This window comes from Gracilinanus agilis, chromosome 4 (assembly GCF_016433145.1).
Source record: "Gracilinanus agilis isolate LMUSP501 chromosome 4, AgileGrace, whole genome shotgun sequence".
Classification (NCBI taxonomy): Eukaryota; Metazoa; Chordata; class Mammalia; order Didelphimorphia; family Didelphidae; genus Gracilinanus; species Gracilinanus agilis.
Genome location: NC_058133.1, coordinates 513,530,514 through 513,557,580, shown reverse-complemented (window position 1 = coordinate 513,557,580; position 27,067 = coordinate 513,530,514). Strand labels below are relative to the sequence as shown.

General features: G+C 46.1%; 1 protein-coding gene across 2 annotated transcripts in view; it reads left to right on the top strand.

Annotated features, from left to right (window-relative positions):
• Positions 1 to 27,067, top strand: part of UBE2F (ubiquitin conjugating enzyme E2 F (putative)) — a 108,085-nt gene that overhangs the window by 28,361 nt on the left and 52,657 nt on the right. For both annotated transcript variants that reach the window (XM_044673325.1, XM_044673324.1), the window contains exons 3-5: positions 10,305 to 10,334; positions 12,889 to 12,954; positions 22,842 to 22,909. In XM_044673325.1, coding sequence (XP_044529260.1) covers positions 10,305 to 10,334; positions 12,889 to 12,954; positions 22,842 to 22,909 — 164 coding nt within the window. The remainder of the gene's footprint in view (positions 1 to 10,304; positions 10,335 to 12,888; positions 12,955 to 22,841; positions 22,910 to 27,067) is intronic.

Below are 27,067 nucleotides of genomic sequence, written 5' to 3'. Positions count from 1 at the left end.
TTGGCCCCCTGGCTCCCCACCTGAGGTTTGGGGGTGGGGAGGTTGTAGGAAGAGTCTTGAAAACGGCCCTTTTCCTCCACACCCCCAGCCTCCGTCTGCCCTGGCCCTGGATTCCTGAAGAAGCCTCTTAGCAGGGCTCCCTCCTGCTCCAGGACATCCTTCATGCAGCTGCCTGGCTGTGCCTGTCACCCCCTGCTCCTTCCAGAGTCAGCTTTAACCTGCCCACTTCCCATATCTTGGCAGCTTGCTCGCCCTGGCTCCCCCATGCACTCTGTGGCCCTGCTGCCCTGGCCTTCTTGGGCTTCCTCACACGTGGCACCTTTGCCCAGGCTGCCCCTGCCTGGGATGCTCGGCCCTTGGCCTCGCCATTTCCCTGGCTCTCTTTGAGGCTGATCTTCCTTGGTCTTTCCCTGTCCTCTCAGCTGTTCATGCCATCATCTTTTGGGGGATCTTCATTGATTCTGGTTCTGTCTTCTCAGTACCTAGGCCACATATGTGTCATCTCCTCCTGAAGGCAAGGACTCTGGAGCTGGTTCATTTTCCCTTGCTGGATCCCCAGTGCTTAGCAGCCTGTCTGGCACATAGGAGGTGCCTCTCAAATGTTTGTTGCCCAAATGAGTCGAGAGACCTGGGTTCTAATCCTGTCTCCTCTTTTAACTCCCAGCATGATACCAGGCAAAGCACTTTTATCTCTTGGAAATTCCTCAGGAGGGCCCTCTGAACTCTTTGATTTGGATTCAAGCTTAGGAACTCCCCACACAAAGCGAGGTTTTTTAGAAGGTTAACATAAAGAGTATCCTGAAACCGCGATGGAGCCCTACAGGTGTGAGGGATTCAGAATGTGGGTCCCCGGAGGCTCTGTGGGAGAGGCGGCATATTTTCAGCCGACTTCTTTGACCAGAGCACCCCGAGACCCTGGAGGGGCGCAAATATATGAGGTGCCCTGCCCTCAGAGAGCTTAGAATTTGCAACGGTTTTGCCTTTGTGTTTTCTATTTTGCTTTGATTTTAAAAGTATGTTTGCATTTGCTGAACACAGCCCATGTGGGAAGTAAGGGGCGTGCTCGGTCTTTGGGAAAAACCACTTTGGAACAAACATGGAACTGCTTCTTGTCCGCAGACTCAAGGTAAATGGCTTCTTAGTGCTGCGATCACCTTCTAGAGCAGAGGGACTCGGGGGCATCATTGGGGCAAGCACTCCCCGAGGATGAGGGCTGGCCCCTGGGGATGGGGGAGCCTTCCAGTACGGACTGGGATGAGGGTCTTGGAGGCGGGATCCATGTAGTCCCTTCCAGCTCTGTCATTCGTGGAAGGTCCCTCCACAATTTACAGAATGAACCTTATTGCTCTTACTAGAGCTGTCTCAGATGTGCTCTTTGGACCTGGCAGCCTTCCGAGGGTCTGGCAATATAATTAGAGCCAGTTTAGTACCAGGTTTATGCACTTAGAAGGACTTGTGGTTCTGTGGCCAGCAGCATCCCAGAACATTTGTCTTTCGGGGAGCACCTCCAGAAGGATCTCCCAGGACAGTAAATGTGCATTTAGTGAGACGGGTCTGCTGCCCCTGGGCTCTGAGCCCTGGACACCCTTAGCATCGATTTGACTATTAATTCCGACTGGAAGGGAAGGAGAGGCCCCTCTGCAGCAAGAGTTGGGGTTTGACAAGATGTGGACAGGGAAGGGTCTGGCGTGTGTCTTTGAGGCCCTTGGCAGGTGCCCCAGAAGCTGTTCGTATTGGGACAGACTCCCAAGTCTACACACAATTCTCCTGTTCTGAGGGCTGTCTGTCTGTTTGATGACAGGAAAAGAGATGTGCTCTGAGTGTGGGTTCTGTTTGCCTGCTGGCAAGAATGAAGATGGCCAACTGAGCCTTGGGAGAGTCCATCCAGTGGCCCTTTCCCCACCTCTTCTCTCCCTCCCAATCTCTAACAACAGTAATCAAGGCAGCAAGTGTGGTGGAGTCAGGAGAGAGACCCAGTGGGTGCCATGCCCACCTTAGATATTTATTCTCAAGCAGTGGCTCAACTCCTCTGAAAAAATGGAGTAAAGATTCATGGAGTATCTGTCAGAGACCAGACTGTTGTTGGAATCCGATGAAGTGATGGGTCTTATAAAGGCGGGTGCCTCATGGGGATAGCAAGAGCTTTAATCATTAACTTCTCATCTTTTCTGGGGTTCAAATAAAATGGTCCTGAGACAAGTCACTGCCCTGCTACTGTGTTTTTAAATCCTCACCTTCTGTCTTAGAGTCAATACTGTGGGTTGGTTCCAAGGAGAAGAGAGGTAAGGGCAAGGCAATGGGGGTCAAGTGACTTGCCCAGGGTCACACCGCTGGGAAGTGTCTGAGGTCAGATTTGAAGCCAGGACCTCCCATCTCTAGACCTGGTTCTTTATCCACTGAATCCCCTAGCTGCTCCCTGCTTTTTTTCTTTTTTTTTTTTTTTCTTTTAATTAGATTGTGTAGGTGGATAAAACAAGTGTTTTTTTTTAATTAAGTTAAAAGTGTAAGACCTAAGCTTATCTTCTGAAGGCTTCCTGATAGCTTCAGACAGCATGGGTGCAGGGAATAGATGGGCCTCATTTTCTCATGTGGTTTTGACTTCTTTCACTAGGTCTGTTTTGAACCCCTTTTCATGTGACTTTAGTTGTAAAAGAAAAAAGATCCATTTTCTTGGCAGGATGTTTCAGAAGTCAAGACGACTTAAGAGAGGAGCTTGGAAGTGCAATATGACTTTACCAGTCTGTGAAAAATGGGACCTTTGATCAGTTTGTAAAGAAGGAGGTAACAGTCAGGAGAAAAACTGAAAATCTGCTGAACGCTGTTCATACCGAATGCTTCAAGAGAGTGTTCTAAAAGGTAGCTGGAATTCTTTACCAGGGAATCTCTTCCAAAGATCTGGCTTCACTGCTGCTTTTGTATGGTTGCCTAGAACAAGGAGATTTATGCACTCTATTAGTTCCAGATTGGTCAAGATAAGGAAGGATCAGGAACTGGAAATGACGTGGAGCCCTTTTCTGTCACACGGCTTTGCATTTTTAAGATAGTGCTCAATGCAGTGAAACGTTTGTGAATACATTTTATGAAGTTTTTTAAATGAACATTTGAATGTTGGTGTGGGCCAGATTTTTTGGTTATTTAAAGATACTTGTCATTTCTTAGTGCCATGGCACAATAGATTTCACCTAGGCGAGGTACGGTTCAGAAAATGCCCTGTGTTACCTGCAAAGTCTATGCCAATGCATGGCATTGTTATGGCTCACCTCTGGGGAATTTGGTGTTTCGAAGCTTCAGATCTACTTTGGTAGCGCCCAAGTAATGCCTGAGATTGGGTTTAACTCCCCACTGAAGGGTCTTCTATCTGACCAGGTTTCTTTGTTTTTGCTGCCGTTTTGTGCCCACCCATCTTCTTTGTCGACTTGATGGGTAGGACGGGTAGGGTCCCTTTTCTTCTCTAGTCATCACCCTTAGGGAACAGATCAAGTAGAGGCATCTTCTGTTCTTTTATAGACCCAGGTCTTCAACGGTAACATTAGCTAGCTAGAAGAGAGCCATGCTATTTATAGCTACTAATAATAGCTAGCATTTATATAGCACTTTAAGGTTTGATAAAATACTTCCCAAATATTCTCTCATTTTTATCCTTAAAACAACCCAAGGAGGTAGGTTGTTGTACTTGTTGTACAGATGCAAAAACTCAGACAGAGGTTAAGTGACTCTCCCAGGATCACACAGCTAATGTCAGAGACTAGATTTGAACTCAGGTCTAACTCCAGGGCCTCACCACTTGTTAGAACACCACTGCCATGGAGATTTGGTGGGAACCAGCAGCTCGGTTTCCTGGTCTTTCATAGACAGGAGAAAAGCCAGTCATAGTTTGGCATGTACTCTAGATTAGGAGAGAAAAGTTTCTAAGGTTAGAATAGGGCCAGTCCATGGGCCTGGCTCTCAATTCACTGAGCCACCCAGCTGCCCCCTGGCTCTTTTTTTAAAGAAAAGGTGGACTCAAGGACAAATAACAGGAGATGAGTACAAAGGAGGGACATGAAGGTGTAAAAGCAGTTCAGGCGTGTCAGAGTAAACTGCAGTTAGAGCAGAGACCCAGGGAGAAAAACAAAGACTGCTTCAGGTAGATGGGATCATGGGTAACTTGACAAGAAACAAATTTGCTAAACTCTTAATTTGCGTGTCTTCTCTGTCAAGGAGAATGAATGTTCTTTGGTCTGGGAAGAACCAAACAAAAATGGCCCAGAGGGAATTGATGACCTAGATAAACAGGGAGGTAGAGAGCATTTGAGTGCCCTTAATTCACATCTCTGGTACTGAAAGACTTGGCAGATGTGGTGACTACTAAACTACTGTGAGCGACATTTGAAAGGGCTCAGAAAGCAGGAGGAGTAGCAAAAAGCTGGAGGGAGACAGGTGGGGTCCCGCGTTTTTATTCTATTAGATCATATATATAATTATATCAGGCCAGTATATAATTACTATTAAATGTAAGCCAACCATTTTGACTTTTAATTTCTTTTATTTTAATTTTAATTCCTGGCATTGTAACTCTACATTCCAGAAGGCCCTATTATAGAGATGGTGAATAAAGACCTAGAAAAGAAAGTAGGGATTGCGAAGATACAACCCGACATCATCAAGAATAGCTAAATCTTTTTCCCTTTTTGACAGAATTACTAAGCTGGTAGATCTAGTGAGGGAGGGAGAAAGTCTACCCAGATTTTAGTGAAATATTGGGCCAAGCCTCACTTGCCACCAAAGTTCCCATAAAATCTACTCCAGCAGCCATCTCCTCCCTGTGGTGAGACTCAAAGTTCTTATTGGTTTAATGGTTCCAGTTGGATGATAATCAGCTTAGGTAGATTTGGATCTGGTCGAGTGCCCGAATGATCCCAAGTCATGCTGGAAGGACGTCTCCCATGGAGTGTTCCAGAGTCCTGTTCTTGACCGTGCACTATAATATTTCTTCTCAGTGACTTGAATGAGGGGGTGTAGGCATGCTTCTCAGATTTGCTAATGAGAAAGCTGACAGTGGATGATGGAGGTAGAACTCAAAAGTTTTTTGAGGGTCCAAAATATTGTTCTGAACTGAATAAAATGGAATGTAGTAGTAATAAATAATTGTAAGATCCTAAATTAAAAATGAGCTGCTGTACCAAAGGGAAGGAGCCATCATTACACCACAATTTGTTTGAAAAAATCTGATGTTTTTGGTGGATTTCAAGTTTGGAGTGAGTCGGTAGCTTGCTGTGATAGCCAAGAAAGCAAATACCATCTCAGGCTTCACTAAAAGGGGCCCTCGCATACAGAAGGAAGGGGTGAGAGTTCAAGCTACTGCGCCCTAGATGTGCCACATCTGGAAGGTGCTTTTCAACTTTGGATACCAGGAGAGTGTCCAGACAAGGGCAACTAGGATCATTGATCAGAAATAGCATAAACCTTGGAGGTCCTCTAGTCCAGGCCTTTTATTTTATGGCTGAGGAGACTGAGTCGCAGAGAGGTTCAGGTGGCCTTCCCGAGATCATGTCAGTGTTAAATCAACAGGATTGGATTTAAACCCAGCTCTTCTTACTTAAAACCCACATTCTTGCCAGTATACCATGCTGCCTCCTTCTGGGCCTCCAGTTTGTACCACAGGGAGACCTGGCCAAAGGAGCTAGAGATGTTTAGCCTAGAGGAGAGATGCCTAAGGGGAGACATGTTTAAAAGGGCCATCATGTCCAAGAGGATGAGGCTTGTTCAGCTTGGCTCAGAGGACAGAATTACAAACAGTGCATAAAAGTTAAGTAGAAAATGTGTGTTTTCAAGAAAGATTTCTTGAGCATTGGAGCTGTCTCAAATAATAGCTAACAAATATAGAGATCCTACCATGTGCCAGGCTCTGTGCTAAGCACTTTACAATTTCATTATCTCTTTTGATCTTCAAACTCTGCAAGTTTAGTGCTATTATTATCCCCCTTTTACACACGAGGAAACAAACCAAATAGTTTAAGTGATTTGCCCAGTGTCCCAGAGCTAGTCAGTGCCTAAGGCTGGCTTTAGAAAAGTCTTCCTGACTCTAGGCCCAAAGCTCTATCCATTATACTCTCCAGCTGCTCGATAAAAGTAGAATGTTCCCTTTCACTGGAAGAGAGTAGGCAGGTATGTTTAGATAGGGTTCTTCTTGAGGTGTGGATTGGACCACGTGCCTTTGAGGATGTCTCCTCTTTCCTCTCTTTTGATCCACAACAAATTTCTGTATTGGCCATGTCCAAAAAATTATGTCTCAGTATATATAGTCTCAGCCTTTCACTTCCCTATCGGGGATGGCTAGCATGTTTCTCTAGTACTCTGGAATAGCATTTAGTCCAGTGATGGGCAACCTTTTGAGCTTGGTGTGTCAAAATTCACCAAAAAAACAAGCTTCACTCGGGTGAAGCGTCACTTTGAGAAAACCTAATTTCATGATATTTATAGTTTAAATAACAAAAATGTATCATTGTAATATATAACTGTATTTAATAAACCAAAATAGGTCAATGAATAGAGGTAGAATTGTTGTCTAGAGTGCACAGAGTGTCTACACTCCACTACAGCAAATGTTTCATCCTCGGCACGCGGCCCCGTATTTCTCTGTATGCGGCCGCATGTCATTGAAAATGGCTACGTATGTCAGGGCAGACACACGTGTCACAGGTTTGCCATCACTGATTTAGTCGTTAGGCTCAGTAAATACCCCTCCCCAGTCTGCTCTGGATCTGTGACCCACAGGCTGCCACTTGGCACCTGCATCACAGGGCCTCAGGGGGGTCTGTTTAATAGAGTTTCGTGGAGGGAAGTTTGACCTGCTTCTTCTCCCTCCTCTGCCCTCTCCCCAGCATTCCTTGTGACCCAGACCAGCTGCCTGTCAATCTATGAAACATTTGCTTAAAGCCTCTCTGAAGGAGATTTCGTTCTCCCAATCTGCCTGGGGAAACGTCTTTTGCGGTCAGTGGGGGGCCCCCTGCTCCCAGTTTCACTTGATGTTAACTTCTTTGGACTTCTTCTGGGTTTTGGAGCCACGTGTGAGAGAAGCAGTCGGTCATTGGGCTGCCTCTTCAAAGTTTCTTGGACCTTCTCTGAAACATCTGAAGCTTCCTAGTCAAGTGTGTGTTTGGACTCTCAAGTCTCCTTTCTGTTTTCATCTAAATTAAGTGCTTTACCCAGGGCCACATAGTTAGGATGGGTCTGAGACAAGATTTGAACTCAGATCTTACTGATTCCAGACCCAGTTCTCTTCAGTGTGCCATTAGCTGTCTTTGGCCAAGGCACTGTAGGACAGCCAAAAGCTCAGGGAGACAGAAAGTGGTGTTTGAGGTCAGTCTTGAGGAAAACCAGGGATTCTGGGAGGCAGAGGTGGGTTGGGGGTGGGGGGGAGGAGAGAGAGAGAGAGAATGTAAGTGTGTATCAGTAAGTAGGCTAGGATGGCTGGACTGTAGAGAATATAGAGCAAAATAATGCGTCCAAATCCTGGAAAGAGAGATTGATTTCTGGCTCAGGGGATTGAGAACTGGAGAAGATGAGAGATCCTGGCTTTAAATGTGGCCTGAGACACTTCCTAGTTCATTGCTTAACCTTTGCCACTCTTCTGCCTTGGAACCAGTACAGAGGACAGATTTTAAGATGGAAGGTAAAGGTTTCAAACATAAACCAGCTCTAACTCAAGTTCACAATTTCTTGTTCTTTTCTTGATGTGTTTGCGTTTTAGCGATTATATTAACAATAAAAAGGAAAGAAGCTTTAGAAGAATATTCATGGCTCTTTTGAAGAGACCTGTCCTGGTCTGGGGCTTTATGCAGTTGGCACAGTACTGCATTAGCAACTAGCACCACGGGCTGACCTCATCTAGGTACAGAACAGCCACCAAACTGCCGAGGCGCACCTTTGCCAGCAGCCAGTGATTGCCTCGGGCGCATTTCTTCTATGTTCTTCCCATACTTGGATTCCTTGTTGGGAGTGCCCGTAAAGCCTGCTTCGCTGTGCAGAGTCAGAGGCCTTTTAAAATCCAGACACAGTAAAGTGAAGCTTTGGGTTTGGGGATTCTTTCAGTCAATCGTGTGATCTTAAAGATGGGGTTTGCTAGGGAGCATCTCCTGGGAATGCCTGCCTGCTCCTTCTCTTGTTTTCATCAGTGGTCAGAGGGGCTCTCTCCAACACTACACTGTCGGGGTCTTCATTTTGACTGATTGTCTTCCACTCTTTGGTTTCTTCTTTAAAATAGCGGCCAAAAATCCAATCCCTTGATTCACGAGGCAGAGTGAGACATCCGTCCTGACCCAGGGCCAGGATGGGAATTTGTGTTGCCTGATGGCATCTCTGTTACAAGGGCTTCTTTTTCTTTGTTTTCAGTTGAGTAGGAGGAGAGAAAAGAAGTGCCCGCCATAGAAAAATAAAATGAGGAACGAACAAAAGCACAGCCAACCCCTTGGTGCTTTCAGAGCCCTCAGGGTGTACTCGGTCCAGTCCCATCTTCACTTTTCCACAGAGCACACCCAGGCCTACGTGTAGACTTCTCTTTCCCTGCTGGCATTTCTCATTACAGAAACGTGGACAAAGCTGGTCCGTTTTTTTGTCTGTTGGCTCCATCAGTTTTGCCCAGCACTTACTTAGCACTTATGCTATAGCTATAACTATTCGTATGCTCTGAACAAATGTTTGTTGACCAACTACTTAGATATGTCATTCTTGTGTGTGTGTGTGTGTGAATGAGACACACCACCCCTACAGTTCCCTTGAGTATTACTTCGGCTGCGATGTTTAAAAGGCCAGATGTACCCATTTCAGCTAATAAGTGGGAGGGACAACAGTTATGGGAAAGAGAAGGAAAAAGTATTTACATAGGATCCACCAGCTGCCAATGTGTCAGACACGGCAAATAGGGTCTCGCTGAATCCTCACAGCCACCCTATGAGGTTAGTAATATTATTATCCTCATTTTACAGATGAAAAAATGGAGGCGGGCAGAGTAAGTGACTTGCCCAGAGTCACACAGCCCCTCTGAGGCTGGATTTGCACCTGGGTCTTCCTAACTCTAGGCCCAGTACTCCGTCTGCTGTGCCATCATCTACAGTTGACCAGTAGGGACATTAATGGTGTGTGATTATAAGGAGAATTTTGTGAAGGACGTGGGCATTGGGGCCATCTTAGACTATTTCACCTGCCCTTCAGTGATCATTTTCCACAAAAAGAAGCAGCAGAAGACTTGGGACACTCCCCCCTCCCCCCACGTGCACCCCATCTTCTGGCCGTCTGGAGGAAGTTGCTTTGCAAACCTCCAAGGCCAGTGGAAATGTGAGGTTCACTGTCTTGTTCTCTGTACACCTTGCGGCTTTCCCTTTCTCTGCCTTCCCGTGGCTCCTGCACCCTAAGGCCTGCGGACACCCTCCCTCCTCGCTGGGCTCTTCTCTGACCCTCTCCCAAGGCCCCTTTGCTGGTTCTTGGGCCACATCGCCCCCCCAACTCCAGGCTCTTACCTTACCTTTCCTCCCCTCTCCAGATCATCGTGGATGTTCAGGGCCGTATATGCCCTCTCGTATATATAATGCTCCCCCTTTGTGCTCTCTTCTGAGTGTTCTGACACGCGAGGTCATCCAGCATATGCTAAAACCCAGCGCCACCTTCTACCTCTCCTTGGGCCCACATGGGTCAGGTCCGAGTTCTCTCCATTTCTTGGGGCAGCACAGAGCAGTCACCTCCCCAGCCACCCATCTCATCTCCTGTGGAACGTAGGAGAGTGTCCAGGGAGAGAACAACACGGGAGATGCTGAGGGCGCCCCTGCTTAGAGAGGGTCTACAAAGGAGCATTTCCCTGCCTCTGGTCCCCACCCGCTCCAAAATCTGGGACCAGGTTTGATCACAATATCTGTGGGACAGACAGCGGACAGACCCTGCAAGCCTTCAGATACTTCATCAGTATTCTGAAGGGAATAAACCTAAGCAGAAACTCCTGGTCACAGCCTCCGGGGAAGCGTGGCCCAGGGCTCCTGTGCTGATGGTGCAAGAAAGAGAGGTTTCAGCGGGAATGGGGGATCCGTGGATCCCTTGGTTTCAGATAGCCACCATCTGCAGGGAGTGTCAGCCCGCTCTGGCCGTTGGGTTACTTCTTTTAAAACTCTGTAATTATGATTTTTCACTCATTTAGTGAAAGTTAAGCTTCCTTTCAATTAGTCCAACGTACTGACGATTTTCATATTCTAGAAGCCCCTGTCCATTGGGGATAGATTTTGTCTGGAAATGCATTAATTAACTGGCACTAACCAGAGTCTTTTTGTTTTCCACAGAGGTTGCAGAACTTGAAGCCAATTTACCTTGTAAGTACAGAGCTGGAAATGCCAGAGTCTCAGTGGTCCCCCATGATTCCTTGGGGAATCACTGTTTACTTTCATCTTGCAGGGAGCCTTCTTATTGCCCCTTTCTGCCTTCCCTTTGGCTTCTGACTTTTGATTGTGAGCAGTGATTCCCACCCCCACCCCTCAGCCCATTTCCTCTGAAGGTAATGTTGCTGCCCTTTTTAAAGGATGAATGAAAATCTTAGGAAGCCACTCAGGGCATAGACTACCAAGGATGAGCCTGTGCTCATGGGGTTGTTATGGCCTGGCTTCTAAAGGGCCTCTTTTCTGTCATGGGAAGGGGTGAGAGAGGAAAAAGATCTTCAGCTTTAGTCCAAGTTTAGTTTGTGTCTGCTTCTTCCGACTTCTCCCAAATCCTTTTCAAATCCTCAGTTCACAAAGGGCCCCAGTTAGCTCTCACTTTTCTTAACTGGGGATCCTGAGAATGGGTTTTTTGTTTTAATCTGTAGAACTGAGGCTCTGACTAAATTTGACTAGGGAAAAGCCAAACCAATCTTTTCCTAGAAAGCAGATTGCATTTGCTACCCTTAGCATTGAAAAGCCCACCCAGCTCGCCCTCCTCAGTAGTGCAGATAATGAGCTACAACAGTTTCTCCCTTAGTTCATGAATTTCCTCTTCTCCACTCCCCAAAACCCCACCAAAAGGGAACAGAGAAAGTGTCACCAAAGTATTTCTCAGTGACCAAACCCTCCATGACTCAATCCAGAGTGGGATACAAAATGCCAAATGACAAACTTTTGTCTGTTTAAAAATCTTTCCACAAAACCCACAAAAACAAGCAGTTTCAGTTTTTGCTAAAATGTAGGGGGCAGCTATGTGGCTCAGTGGATTGAAAACCAGGCCAAGAGATAGGAAGTCCTGGGTTCAAATTTGACCTCAGATACTTCCTAACTGTGTGACCCTGGAAAAGTCACTGAACCCTCATTGCCTAGCCCTTATCTATCTTCTTAAAGCCTTGGAACCAGTACAAGGCTTGATTCTTAAACAGAAGGTAAGGATTTTAAAAATTAAAAGCTTTGGTAGAGAAACATCAGCAGAGAGTGTACCTGGTCGAGTCTCTTGTCCCCATTTACAGCCCGACCCCTTGTAATAAGGTGCCCCCGCTCTGGATCTCATGATTCTGTAACCTAAAACCTCCCCTGCAAATGTTGTGTCAGCAGATTAAGCTGCAGAGAAGACCTCCATTCAGGCCTAGAGAAATTCAGAAAAAAGTAAGTTCATTCACAAGACAAGGCAGACTGGAACACAAGCTACTTTATTTTTTGATTCCCCTGCTGTATACGAAGTCCTCCTTCAATGCCACACTTTTCTGTGGTGAGAAAAGGCACATTGGGATTTTATCAGACCCTGCCTAGAGGAGGAACCTTGAGCTCGGGGCCGAGGGCCAAGTTAGCCAGGTCCTGGAAGGCACACCACAAGAGGCTGGAACTGCTCACAAAGATCCAGGCTTGAAACACAGAGGGCTTGGGATCTGGGCTAGTGGAAGGCATGGCCACCTCGAGGAAATCAAAGCCCTCAGAAGCAGCAACTTTGTGCCTGTGGCTTGTTCTTTTAAGTTCATAGGATTGTGACTCCTCGGGGTATTTGCTTTGTTCCAAATCGTTTCCTCCTTGTGAGCAGCTCACATCCCCATCTGTTTTCATACACGTTTAAACATATGTACTTCAGGGTCCATATATAGAAATGGTCACGTGAGATGGCTGCCCATCATCAGGTTGGCAGATAGGCCCCTTCCCTTCCCTTGCCCTTGCAGGAGATGAAATAGCAAACGACTTTTAAGGATCTTTTGGTCAGGAACTATTTGTCCACACGTAGAACAGCCATCGTCTTACATTTCAAAAAACTGTCCTGAAGCCACTTTTTCATGCATGTACCGTGCTAATGAGACTTCCAAGGGGACTGGCCTGCCTTTCATACTTAAATCTGCCCCCTCTTCAATAAAGATTTATCTCAGTGACAAATCACATCTGTGAAATACAGTATTCAAGGTAGTTAGGAAAATCTAATACAATTAAGTAGCCCTCCCCAAGGAAAAGATTTAGTAATAGAACATTCAAAATTCTTACACATTCAGTGGGACCAGTGCTAATGTACAAAACTGGATCTGCAGAAAGCTATACTCCAAGGGCTTTGGGGTTTCTATGTTCCTTTTAAAGGACTCCCAAATCCGTTCCTTTCCTTTGGAATTTATTCTTGTGACTTGTTGGAAGAAGTGGACAGAGAGCATTCGGATTCTCCTCCAATCTATGTGCAAATAGCACTTAGCACATAGTGAGTGTTTGAAAAAATGCTTATTGACATTTCCAGGGATCCCTTTTCTGTGGCCAGGACTGCGGTGGGGAGTTTCCCTGGTGCCATGTTGGAAGCTGTGGCGTGCTAAGTGGCCTAGTGACCCAAGGTCCGTGCTGTCAGTCAGTCATGGCCAAAAGCCCACTGCCGCATGGGAAGATTTCCACCAGGCTAGGCATTTCTCATTGGCTGCCACACTTCCCTGATGATTGTTTTCTTTTGTAGGTACGTGTAAAGTGAATTTTCCTGATCCAAACAAGCTTCACTACTTTCAGCTAACAGTCACCCCAGGTAATGTTTTCAGATAATTTGTAGATCATGCATGCGGTCGTCAGTGGGGCCCTCTCGCCTCCAACTTAGTGCCTGGTCCTGCTAAACAAATAATATGACTTCTATATGGCCAAAGCAAGAATTTTCTGGGGTTAACTCAGGATAGGGGGATGGGGGCCTTGAAGGGTGGGGGATGGGGAGGGACTCAGATATGCCCCTTCCCTTCACCCACAGGGAGTACACCCAGGGCATCTGATTGACAAGTCCTCCTGCCTCAGTATCCTAATGGCCAAAAGGGATTGGACGGTCTTGCCTTGAGGCAGGCTCTGCTAAAATGGAAGAAGCCCTTCCCATTCAGCAGGAGGAACAACAGCCTGTCAGACAGGGTCCAGGCCTTGGGCTAGACAGGAAACTAATGAGTTGGGGAAGAAGTGAAGTCATTCCCACTGCTTGACCCACCACAAACCCAAATCGTTTTCCTACAATAGAATCATGTGTTTCTTCATTCTCCCTCAAAGTAAGCAGAGTGGCCCAGTTTTAAGGGAAGATTCCCAGCTCCCGATTCTCCCAATTCCACCTTCCTGCTAGTTAATTGGTGACACTTTTTGTAGGGTTACAGCAATTGGATGTAGGGAGAAGAGAGCCACTGATGCCCATTTAGCCAGTTGATTAATCAGTGACTGGTGGAACCTGGAGCTACTGGCTGTGTGTGGCTTCTCCTTTATCAGGCTCTTTATGCACATTAGCTCATTCCATTCTCATTAGCCCTGCAGGGCAGGCAGAGCAGTAGTTATCCACATCTTTCAGGTGAGGAAACGGGTGAGGAGGATTTGAGTGACTTGGCCAGGGTCGCCCAGCTCGTCAGCAGCCAAGCTGGGACAAGTCCAAGTACCCTGATTAGAGCCAGGTTCTTCCTGCTATATTCTGCTGCCTCAGTTCAAGGCCTGATGTCTTGAGGGACCATCCGCCTCCCTGTGGGGGTGAAGGATGAAGAGCAAGACTCAGCAGGATATAGGACACGGGTTGGAGTGAATGGTTGGCCGGCCGGAGGCCAGAGGAGCCAGGCACCGCGGTTACTTGGCTCTCTGGCACTGAGCTGGGAGGAGCCTTAGAAATCATGCAGTCTAGTGCCCTGGTTTCGCAGATGAGGACACTTGGGGTTCAAGGTCAGCCAGCTTGTGAGTGAGCCCCAATCTGGTAGGGTGAGTTGGTTTAAATCAGATCAGCCACGGTAGAGCATCTCCCTTAGCTTCCTAACTCCCATCTCCCTTTCAGGGTGTCCTTAACAACTCACTGGCCTCCACACATCCTGATTAGAGGAACTGTCCTTTAGTTACCCCTCGCCCTGATCCCTCATGAATTTGTCACCAAGTTCTTTCCATTCTGACTCAGTGTATCTTGGATTTATCCTTTGCCCCATCACTGCCACCTTAGTTCAGCCTGGCATGGCATGGCCTGACTGCAGGGAAGTCTTTAGGGTCACCCTTCCTTTTTCAAGGCATTCCTTTGTTGTCTTTGTTATAATCTGATGTAGGCTTTAGGACATAGCCTCAGCATCCGGTGCCCACGGGGTCTCGCCCAGGCCCTCACATGTTTGGAAGAAGCCAAATAAATCAAAATAAAGGAGGCCAGCCTGGAGGCAGTGGACTTGGTCACTGTATGACCCCAGGCAAATCTCTTCACTTCTCTGAGACTCAGTCTCCTCCTGTGTAAAATGAGGGGATTCAATTTGATAACCCCCTGAGGTCTCTTCTAGCCCTCCGTTGAAGCTCTTGCTCTCGGGCGGCTGGATCCTGGTCTTTCTGTTCTCTTCTCATTCTCTTATCCAGGACTCCATTGAGGATCCTTCTTTGGTTCTCCAACTATCTTTTGGGTACCAGCATCATGTTGGGGCCTCCCTGGAGGATCCTTCATTTTCCCTGTATGGCCTGTTACCAGTGCTGTTGCTGATGTGTTTGGTGCTCTTCTGACTACAGGGGCATAAATTATTGCTCTTACCAGTATGTCGACTTCTAGTCCTCCCTCTGCCCCCAATTCGCTTGTGACTGCTAGGCTAGGCTGGGCCAGAGGGGAAAGGATTGTCTAGGAATGAAGTGCCTAGACTTTAGCTCGGGGGTCTCTGGCAGTGACTCGGGTGTTGTTTGGGGCTGTTTTCTGGTCCACAGCGGTGATCTGCCTGAATGAAGTTACCACTGCAGAAGACTGGGCCTAGAAGCAGGATTTTTTTCCCCTCTTTGAATAGCAAAACCTTAATTTTTGCAAAAATGGATTGAAAATAGTTTTGAAAAATAATTTATTTTTATCTGCCCTGTATTGAGATTCTACTGGTTGCATAGTTTGAAGCCATCCAGGGCAAATCTGCTCCACAGAAAAGTACTTTCTAAATAACTTAAGCTCCATCCTTGGCACAGCCATACCCTGTCCATTTTATTTTTATTTTCCAAAAACTCCCACGGACTTAGGAAACAATTGGGTGCCTTAATGTGCTAATAAGTGCATTAAGAGGTGTTTTCCAGAAGCACTTTCTTCTTTTCCTTGTATTGATTCCAAGGTAGAAGAGTGACTTGCCCAGCTAGGAAGTGTCTGAGGTCAGATTTGAACCCAAGACCTCCTGTCTCTAGGCCTGGCTCTCCATTCACTGAGTCCCCCAGCTGCCCCCCTTTTCCTACTTTCTTTATGACTTGGGGGCCACTGTTGTTGACAGGCAGGAGCTGTGCCCATTCCCAGTTGCCTCTGCCCCTTCCTTCTGTTGGCCGCCACTACTTGCCAGTGAGGCGTATGGCGGCACCACTTAGGCTTCAAAGTGAAATGCAGGAGCTGCGTAGAAGGTGTTTAGATGGCCCTTAGGAGGTTCGCCCAGCCCTCTTCAGATCTCACTGGATTCTCTCGGCAGTTTTGGCAGGAGGCGCTCTGATCATCGTGCGGCCCACGTTAGAGATGAAGACACCGAGGCGCTCATGCAGTTAGGCAGGATTTGAACTCCTGATTCCAAGTCTGCTGCCCTCGGGAAGTCATTGTGCCTTTATGCAGCTGTTTGCTGCTCAGACCTGTTTGGGTCGGTCCCTAGGCCGGAGCTCTTCTGGATGGCCTGCATCAAGCACAGGATTGAGGCTTTGTTTCTCTGAAGTAGAATCAGGTCAGGAACCAGGAAGCAGCGTGCATTGACCTATTCTGGCACCAGTCACTGTCGTCCCTGCTTTGTTCTTCCCAGTGCTGTCTGCGGGACAGACGCGGGACAGACGCAGGGCTGGGGCTCCCCCGAGAGGACCCTGGCGTGGCCCCAGCCTGAGTTTTGGTCTCAGTGATGTCCTGACTTACCCATGAATCCCTTATAAAACATGGGGCCACCTTGACCGCTCTTTGGTAGAGTTTTGTCAGAGCGAGTCAGACGAAGCCTGCAAGGCCGACACTTGGGGCCTGGCCGGGGACTGCAGGGCCGGCAGGCTGCGGAACTCCATTCCAACAGTGCAACCACACTGCGGAGTGCCCAGGTCATTGTGGGGCTGGAGAACGGGCTGTGTGTGGAGCCGGCCTCTAGGTGGCAGCACGTGCAAGTCCAGAGCATGTAAGGGCCGGCTCTGGGAGAGAAGAGAGAATGCTCAGGACTCACAGCGTGTGGCGCCCCAGCCTTATTGTCCTGGAAAATTAAGGCAGGTTCCCAGGGTGGTCACAGAAGATAGAAGAGGGGAGGAGTTGGGTTCCTAAATACTAGTCTTAATACAGTTTTAAAGCTTGGAGAAATCGCTGTTTTTCAGTCATGTCTCAGTCTTTGGGACCCCTAGTGGGGTTTTCTTAAAGGTACTGGAGGGGTTTGCCATTTCCATCTCTAGCTTATTTGACAGATGAGGAAACTGAGGCAAACAGAGTGAAGGGACTTGTCCAGAGCAGATTGAGAAAATTAGCATGCCATGAAAACCCCAGAAACCTCTTTCTGCTAATGTTATAGCACAAAGATCCCAGGAGCTGACCCAGCCTGCTCTAAATTCTGTGCAGATTGTTTCGTAATATTAATTTTGGAAAAATTTATAAATTTTTTAAAAAATTCTGATTTTTAAGGACTTCACCTCTCCACCCCACCCCCCAAAAGCATTTCTAAGTCAGGAAGTGTATATTAAGTTGCCTACTGTGTGCCAGGCTCCATGCTGAACACTGGGGCTAGAAAGAAATGCAGATAATTCTCCCTCCCCTCAAGGGGCTCCCAGTCTAACAAGGAGAGAGAACACACAGCCATTTAGGAACAAAGATGAACATGGCTTGGAGAGACTCTCAGTGGGAAAGTGCTAAGATCTAGGAGGAAGACCTGGAAAGGTTTTTGGCAAAAAGTGGGATTTAGCTGAGACCTGAAGGAAGCTGGAAGCAGCTTGTGATGAATGGTCTCCATTTTTCATGAAGTATGAGGCCAGGTTCTCATTTGAAGGTCTGGGAGAGCCACTGCCTCTAAAGAAGAGCCAGGAAAGAGGATGTAAGAGGGAAAAGGGGTTTTTTGGTTGGATATATTAATATTTAAAGGTGAGGTTGCCAGGGAACTGAATAAATACCAATTCCTAAAATGATTTTAGTAATTTATTTACAAAATATAGGAGAGAGTGGAAGTAAAGAGATGAGAAGAGGGTAGAGTAAGAGATCTAACTTAACTAGATTCATATTCAAGTTTGGGCCTTACTCTGGCAGGGCTCCAGAGGCCTAGCCAGAGAGCCTAAAAGTCACTTAACAATGGGTTTAGTCACAAGGGCTTCTCACAATCAAGGGTGCCCCTCTGGAGGCTAAGGTAGTCAGCCTTCTTCACTCACCATGTGTAGTTCTAAGGGAAAGATTTAAGAACAGTCTTGTCAAAGTCTCAGGGTCCCAGGTCCAGTGCTCCTCCAGGTCCAAGTCAGAAACAAGAAGAGAAGCTGAGCTCACTGTATTCTTTTTATTATTATTAATTTTTTTTTAATAAACCCTTACCTTCCATCTTGGAGTCAATACTTTGTATTGGCTCCAAGGCAGAAGAGTGGTAAGGGCTAGGCATTGGGGGTTAAGTGACTTGCCCAGGGTCACAACTGGACTCTCTTTTAAAGGGGCTTCTTTTGCTTCACTTCCTGTGCCTTCCTCTTAGTTTACGTGTCCAGTCACAACAGACGCTTTTCTTAGGACTGCCCAGGAGGCAGTCAGCAAATTTTGATTTGTCACTTACTCTAGCAGACCTCCCAACTTGTGAGTTAAGTGGAGTTTTCACCTTTGGTGATTAAATCTAAAGATGGGCAGGGTAGATTTAATCTAATTATCACAAGGATTAGGTGCAAAACTGACAAGCAACCCACTTGCAACTTTTCTTAAGTATATAATAAATCCCTGGTTACTCTCAAAGCTCTCTGAACATCATTCTGTTTTCTGTGCATTTTTAAAATGCTTCAGTGACCTTTTTCAAAAAAGATGTTTGTAACAAAATCTCAGTTGAGATTTAGTGGAAGCTTACTTCTTTTTAAATTAAAGGCAGCATGATAAAAAGAACTGGCCTTAAAACCAAGAGTTCAAGTTCTGCCTGACACACTAACAAACAGAATGTCCCTGGACAAGTCACTGAATCGGTGCTTGGGGTATCCCTCTAAGACTGTACTTTACAGAGAAGATGCTGACCTGCATTCATAGAGGGACTTTCCTTAGCTGGGAGCTGTGTCCTCACAGGCCTGGTCCTTTGCTATATCTTTTTGATTGCTATTGCTAGCTACACAGAATTGATTTCAGAGAAAATAGGAATGAGGTGACCCAGATTTCTGAATGGAGTTGTGATTCCTTGGTTTCAACTCTTCACCCAAGTCACACAGCCTGTGTGTTAAATGATGAATTCACCTTGTGCTTCCTCTGGTTTGGGCCAAGATTAGGTCACAGAAGCATCTATCACACCCTCCTGCATTGTTTTTCATTTTTAAAGTTGTGATGTGCGAGGCGTCATATGAGGCAAAAGGGAACCAAAGATAGATACAACGTAGGTATAGCAAAGACCCTGCCCTCAAAGCAGTTATAGCCTTGTGGGGTGGACGAAGGTCTCATGCACAGGAAGCCCAGGCAAAGGGTGATAAATTTATGCAAGAGGAGAGGTCCAGGCAAAGGGGTCTGTGTGACTTGAGGAGAGGGAGCATTGTGGGAGCAACTTCTTCCAAATACTATTATTTGAGTATTAGAAAATAGTATTTCATTCACAGATTTAAGTAAAATGCATTATTTGTCTAAATCACTTGTTAATTGAGGTTTTTAATTTAAAATTTAAATTTTTAAGACTCTTTCTGTCATCTGAGGCCAGATTTGAACCTGTGTCCTCCCAGTGCCAGGCCTAGCACTTTATCTACTGTGCTATCATCTGGCTACCCTGAAATTTCTAACTTTTAATGAAATCTCTACCTGGGCTATTTTGGGAAATTTAGTGACTTTAATTATCCCTAGTAGACATTATATCCTACTTCTTCCTCAGAGATTTTGCCTGTTGTAAAGGGAAAATCAGACTATTCTTACTCTCTTTGATTTAGCTCATCATTCCCAAGTCTGGGGTTTTAAGAGAAAAATGATGAACCTGTCCAGTTGGTGGGACAAGTACAGGGCCATCTTATTTGTGCCTGAAGTTGCAAAAATACTATGTGCCTAGTTTCTCTGGAGGGAATTTTCTATTCCCACTCTTGCCCTTGGGTTTATGTTATGTCATAAACCCATCATGTCGTGAAGTTGCCACTCAAGCTGTCTCTCAGGACTTTCTCATTCTGATTGTCCCAGATCAGTCAATCAAGTATCGAGTGCTTACTGTGTGCCAACCACAGATCCCTACACCAAATCGAGAGAGAGAGAGAGAGAGAGAGAGAGAGAGAGAGAGAGAGAGAGAGAGAATGAGAATATGTAAATGATTCTTACAGAATGTGAGACTTGGTGGAAACCAGGAGGTGATGAGGAGGGCATGTGTTCCAGGTATGGGGGACAGACTCTTTTGTTGAGTAACAGCCAGGAGGCCATTGTCACTGGATCCCAGAAAAGAGGGAAAAGAGGAAGGTGTATGAAGGCTTCGAATGGCAAACAAGATTTTGTATTGGGTCCTAGAAGTAATAGAAGATCCTGAGACTACAGTGACATAAGAATACTTACACTTCCCACTTTGTTAGGTTGTTGTGAGCTACTTTAGCCTACCAGGCTCCTCTGATCTCTCCCTTAGCTCTTTCTAGCCTGCATTTCCACAGTTACCCAAGGCCATCTCATTGAGTAGGAGTGCTTCCCTTTTTTGTGTCATGGACCCCTTTGGCAGTCTGCTGAAACCTATGGCCTTTGGGATAATATGCTCAAATGTGGGAAATAAAATATAGAGAAAAACCAAGTAAACGAGCTGTATTGAATGCAGTTATCAGAATATTTCAAAAAGCAAGGTCAAGGACCTCATGTTAAGGAAACCTCTGGATTAAAGCAAGGAACTAGTTGGAAGACAGGAGACAAGGGGTTGGCTTTCCCCACGCTTCTCAAAGTCCCGCCTCACTGTGATTAAGGTAGCCTGGCTTCCTGGCTTCAGAATCTCAATATTCTTGGTATTTGAAGTCTCTGTGCATTGAGAAACTCCTGACCAAGACTTCTCTGGAGCCTGCTTGTTTGCTTTGGCCTTCTCATAGTATTTGGAGAGGCAGCTGGGAGCTCTTGGGGAGTTACTGTACAAGCAAAGAATGTTTGCAACAGCCAACCCAGTGTTTGGACAGAAGGAGTTACAAAATGGTGCCACCCTTCCTTCTTCTTGTCTTTGTTGTTGTTGGTAATGCCACTTTCTTTTTCATCAGAAATCAGGAAAGCTGACCCCATAATGAATGCTCTTAAAACTGGGGGCTCTTAGAGGAATTCAAAAGCTGACCACCATGACTTGGAGTAGACAGGTGTCTGGGTCAGATTGCCAAGAGAAAAATGTTTGACTCAAGCTACCTAAAGTCATGCCAAAATTTAGTGGTAAAACTGGGTCTGGAACTAAGGCCTCCTACTCTCTCTAGTCCAGTGGTCTTTCCAGGGGCCTCCATTTCTGGAAGCTCACACAAGACCTTCTCTCACGGGATTGTCATTGGCCCTGGTGGCCATGTGAATGTGTGTGCTTGAATAAAGTTAGGACGGGGTTCAGATTTGGGAGAGAGTCATATAAGGAATAACTGACCCCCTGCAAACAGCTCACAAAGAGTTTCGCCATTTCCAAGTGTGAAAGCCACATGGTTAAGGCAGATTTATAAAGAAGTTTTAAGCAGAAAGAAAGGAACAATGTTTGTTTGCAGAATCAGAACTGATCACCTTATGTGTGTGAAGGAGGCTGTGTGTGTATGTGTGGATGCCCAGGAGCAGCAGAAGAAGCTTCCCGCACCCCTGCCATGTGGGTGACTTGATTAAACAACTGCCAGGTACCCATCCTCACACAACTGGCCTACTACTGTGTGTTATTGCCTCGGAATCCAAGGGACAGACTGTTGGGGTGTTCTGACTGTGACTTGGGAGACATACATAGCTCATGAAGAAACTAGATTTTAAATCGTGCGACAGAAAGGCGGTATGTGTGTGCATAATGGGAAAGAAAGGGGAAACGGGGCAGAGAGAAAACAGCAGTGACGGGCGTCATGTCCCAGGTAGAGAGTTCTCGAGCTTCCCCAGGAAGCATGAGACAGTCTGCAGAGCCTGCTTAGAACTTGTGAAGATTCTCCCATGCCTCTTAGGAAGTCTCCTTGGCCACATCGTGCTCAGGTTTCAGGGTTGAGGCCACAGAGAGCCCGGCGTGAACTGTGTCTTGATGGAAATGGAACTCTGGCAATAGAGTCATGAGCATCTCCTGTTTGGTCTTTGAATTGATTTGAATGGAGATAAAAGAGAACGTCTGGGTGGGGGAGAACACTCCATTTTCTCTAACCAGGACAAAAATGTTCAAATGACAGAATTCTGTGATTAACAGTTAATCCATTTGCTATAACTTGAATCCTCAAATGAAAAGTCTTTTTCAGCTTTGAATATCCTGTGTTAGAGAGCTTTGCCTGTCCTCCTTGGGGATCTCTCACAACCCAACACTCGTGTGATTGCCGGTACTCCAAGCAGAAGGCACAGTCCTAGGCTTAGAGAGGATTTTCATATGTGGGGAATAGGGAAAAGGTTAGAAAAGAGTCAACTTAAATTTAAGGGCAAGAAGTTGTCGGTTCTCATACAAGAGAATCTTAACTTTTAGAGCTGGAGGAATGGGCCATAGATCCATCTGTCAGCAGATATTTATTAAGCACCTGGGGTAGGTGCTGGAGATAAGAGAAAGGATGGCCTTGCCTGCCCCCAAGAGCTTACATCTACCAGAAATGATGTGACAAACACGATTAAAGTAAGGCGTTTGGGAACAAGGGACAGGGGAAGCTATCAGGGAAGGCTTCATGAAGGAGGTGGTATCTGAGCCAGTCACCTCCTCCTTTTGCTCCCATGGTGCTCCAGACTTGACCACAATCTTACAACTCATTTTTATTTTTAAACCCTTTCCTTCCAACTTAGAATCAATACTGTGCATTGGTTCCACGGCAGAAGAGCAGGAAAGGTTAGGCAGAAGGGGTTAAGTGACCTCTGTCAGGTCATACAGCTGGGAAATATCTGAGGCCAGATTGGAACCCAGGACCTCTCCTGTCTCTAGGTCTGGCTTTATCCAGTGAGTCACCTGGTTGCCCCAACTCATTCTTTTGAGTGTATATGTTCTGATTTTATAATTGCAAGTCAGTGTGAAAATACTTTTAGCCAGATTTGTTCAAGTGGAATTGGGTTACAACTCTTGCCCTTTTTCCAAATGCCTAACTTTCTAGTGTAGTTCTCTCAGAACATCATTCACCTTCTCCTTTTCCTAACATGGCATTGTTTTTTGTTTCATTTGTTAAAGGTTTCTTTTCTTTGTGTGTGTTTTCTGATAGATGAGGGTCACTACCAGGGTGGAAAATTTCAGTTTGAGATAGAAGTCCCCGATGCTTACAACATGGTGGTGAGTAGTCGGCGTCTTGATCTGCTTGCTTGTTTCTTGGCTTTTTGTGTATTTGAGGTACTGGCCACTGCCCCCTCCTACTTCATTCTCCCCATTCCCCATCATGACACAGCATTTGCTGGATTGGTAGATGAGGGAGGGACGGGCTTCAAGGCTGAGTCTCCCCCGTCCGAGTGGCCAGCCAGGGCATAGGCCCTGGCTTATTTCTGTGGCTCTTTAAATGTGATCATTCAGTTTTGAATTGTTCCCGACAGACTCATCATCTCCAAATTCTGACAGGTTCCCTACCCGCACAGGACTAAACTAATTATGTTCTGCTGGTTATGGATCTGAAGCTGGGTCAGAAGCAATACACCGAGTAGCATCCCACTTTGATTTGAAACACAGAGGGGCCGAGGAGTAAATCCTGCTTGAACAGTCATAGGAAAGCGAGTGTGTGGGGTTGTTCATTGTACAGGGTGTTTTTGTGCCTGTGATCATTCTGCACAAATCTAAAAAGTGAGCAGTTTCAGAAAAGAGTAAGCAAAAGATTAAGCCTACAAATACTCTCTTTATGTCTCTGGATTGCAAGTCAGTGACCAGCTCTCTTTCTTCGGCTTCTGTTGGTCCTTGTGCCAAGGGAGCTCTCCTGGTCCCCTGACGTGGAAAGACCTCAGCCTGCTGTTGTTTGGGCCTCTTGTCCTTCCAGTGTGGTCACATCATGTCCTTTCTTTTCCCCTGATTTCATCTCAGCTCCCTAAGACAGGTGACAGGTCTTTGAGTTGAGATAAATATTTCTTCTTAATAATTAAGCTGCCCCTACTCCCCAGCTGCTCAGCTAGAGCTCACCGGCCACCCACACTCCCAGCAGCACTGCGTACACAAGCCCTCCCCTACGTGGGTTTTTAGACCGAACATTACAAAGAGTCAGTGAGGACGTGAAGGACTTCTTCCTAACAAACCAAAGTAGATTAAAGCTGTATTTGGGAATGGCCACCTTTGGTGTGAAACTGCCATGTTGGTGCTGGATGGTGTCCAGACAGCCTTTGGGGAGACCCTTAGGCTGATCATTAGCTTCATTAGAATACAGATGCTGAGCTGGGAGGAACCTGAGACATCGTTGAAACGAATCCCTTTGTTTATAGAGAGGAAACTGAGGCTCCAGAAAGTCAGATCTCTGGGTTAGGACCAAAGGAACCTTGGGGATCCTCGCATCCAGCCCCATCTGTTTGCAGAGGAGGAAGTGAAGGGCCAGACAGATTAGGCGACTTGATTATACAGGTTGTAAGTAGAAGAGCTGGACCCAGGAGTTCTGACTCCCAGTCCAAGTGTTCTTTCTGCTTCTCTGTATTGAGGCTTCCTGGTCCCTCCTTTGCTGAGTCGGCCTCATACCCCTTGTTTTTTGACCCTGTTCTCAGGTAGCAGCATAGTAAGTGTCATTGGACCATCTGATCTAATTCCTGAGTGGAAGAAGCATGGACTTTCTCTTTCTCTGTTGGCGGTGGTCTGCCTCTTCTCTACTGACATCACAGAGCACATTTCTCTTGGGGATTTTTTTGTTTTTCTTGCTGAAATGCTACTGTTTAAGTTGACTAAGGTCAGAGATTAGGCCAAAGCATCTCCACAGTCTGTGCTGTTCACCTCATTTCTTGCTTTGACCTCCCTTCTCTTCTCTCCTTCCCACCTCACCATTGCAAGCCGTTCAAGGTTTCAGTCCACTTTGATGAGGAAAGCCTTTCTCTCCGGTGTGATGGGAATCAGAACTTTCTGTCCCTCATTTGTTTGTGCCTTTGAGTTTGGGGTTGTTAATGGTTGACGACTTCAGCACTCAAGTAAAGGTAATGATAGAACTCCCCAAAAGCAGATGAATTCAGGACAGGGAAAAAGGACCTTCAAATGGTTTTTGTTGTTTATTGATAGTTTTTCAAGCAGAAACATGGTGTAACTGATTATCATTTCTTTTATTCCATGGAGTTCCCAAGGGAACAGGAATTGTGGACCAAACCAGAAGGGTTCTAGCTGAAGGTTCTTGATAACAAAAGAGAATTTTTAGTGTAATTGTAATAGTCATTATGAAAATGTACATTATTAATCTCTGGGAATATTACAAGAAAAGGTGCTCTCTCTGTGTAATGTTGAATATGAGCTGTATCCATGTAGGAAAATGTGCCTTGATGGGCTTTTTGAAAACTAAAGGGTGCCTTAGAGTATGTATGACAGTGCATGGAATAGGAAACAGAGCATCCAGGGAGACCCGGATAGGTATAGTATAGGGGTTGAAACCAAATGTCAGGATAAACTTTAGACAGCATTTCTACTGTGGCTTTAATCAAACATTTGAACAAAGCTCCCCCCTCTCTTCCTCCATCCCTCACCTCACACACTTCCTGATGAAGGGAAGCTGGAAGTTGAGGTTCGCTGTTAAGAGCCTTCCCCTCTGTCTCTGGACAGCCCAGTCCCCTCCAGATATCGTGCCTCCCTTTAGCCCTGGGCCTTTTTAATGCCAGCTCCTGTTGGGATTTCTTATGCTCCTGAGCAGGAGGAGAAAGGCCTCCAAAGGCCTCCTGGGGGCTGTGGCCCCGACTCCTATCAGACAGATTCCGACGCTGGATGCTGCCGTGCTGGTCTAGGCCAGTGAGAAAGAATGTTTAAAGAGCCATTCTTTCTTTCCCCTTATTTCACCTCAGCTCCCTAAGACCAAGTTTTTTTTGTTTTGTTTTGTTTTGTTTTTTTGGCCATTGAGTTAAACTTCTTACTATGTGGGCTGCAGCTGTCCCCACTCTCTCCAGCCACTCACTACTCACTCCCACTCCCAGCTGTGCTGCGTACACACGCCTGTCCCTCACGGGCTTCCAAAGCAAATGTTATAAAGAATCAGTGAGGGCCTGAAGGACTTCTCTCTGACAAACCAAAGTAGATTAAAACTGTATTTGGGAACAGCTACCTTTGGTGGGGAACTACCCTATTTGTGGCATGTTCCCGTTAGAAATCAGAAGAAGGGCCAGAGGTACAGTGGTCCATCCAAGCTAGACAAAACCTGAGTAAAGTACTCATAGAGATGCAATTGTCCAGGGGCCAGAGCCTGAAAGGCAAGTTGTGGGGCCAGGAAGGGAGGAAAGCTGGTTCTGGCCTGCCTCTGGCCCACTGTGGCTTTTGGGCCAGACTCTTCCTCTCTCAGGGTCTCAGGCAACTCCCCTCAGGATAAGTTTTAGAAAAGCTGAAGATGTGTGATGGTAGAGGGCCTCGCCTCACCAGGAGTTCCCTGCACCATTTAAATCTAAGGGACAGACCGAACCCCACAGCTATAAGAACAGCAAAGCCTCTGGGGGTGGCGTTGACTATGCTGAGGTAGCAGAGATGACTCTCAGGCCAAACAGTTGGAACAGAGATGCCACCAAGAATGTTACCTTAATCCTGTCGCACTTCTAACTTTACTTGTGGGTGCCTTCCATCTTGGAGTTGGCACATTTATTTTTATACCAAAAAGGAGGCAGGAAAAGATAGTGATGCTACTGCCAGTGATGGCCACCAAACAGGCCTGCCTCTTGGCTTGGTTTGGCAGCTTGTAGCCCATCAGGGTGGGTTCCAGAAGCCCCAGCCATTGCCCTTTGGGTAACTCAGGGTACTTGACATTATAGGGACATCCTGGAGTCAGGTGCCACTTGGGTTTAATTATTAAAAAGAGGTAAGTGAGTTTAGCTTATTAATTAGCCATTCTTCCATTCAGTGGGACAGCTGAATTCAGTTAGTAAATTTGAAAACAGAACAAACAAGTAGTCATTGCTGAGAGCAAAACAAATACCTTCTGCCAGGAGCCATTTCCCTAATGGAACAGGCCTTTAATGATTGCCTCTGCATTATGTATTCAAAATTAGATTTATATTGCACCACCTTTATTAACTTTAAATATTCATTTACGCGTTAAGATAGATGTTTCCTTTGGGGTCCTCCTAACCACGATCATTTCAAGAGTTTCATGGTAGCAAAAATGGCAGTCATTGTCAGCTTACTGTGAGCCTTGAGGGTCAGGACTAGTTTAGACCAGCGAAATTCAGACTTAAAAGTTCTAGAAGTATCTTGGCAGATTTGTGCAATAGAAAAGTATGTTGAAGTATTTGTTAGCTTTTTTTCCCCTTCTTGTAGGTTTAGCCAAATCAAATACTGAGTCTCTTTTAATTT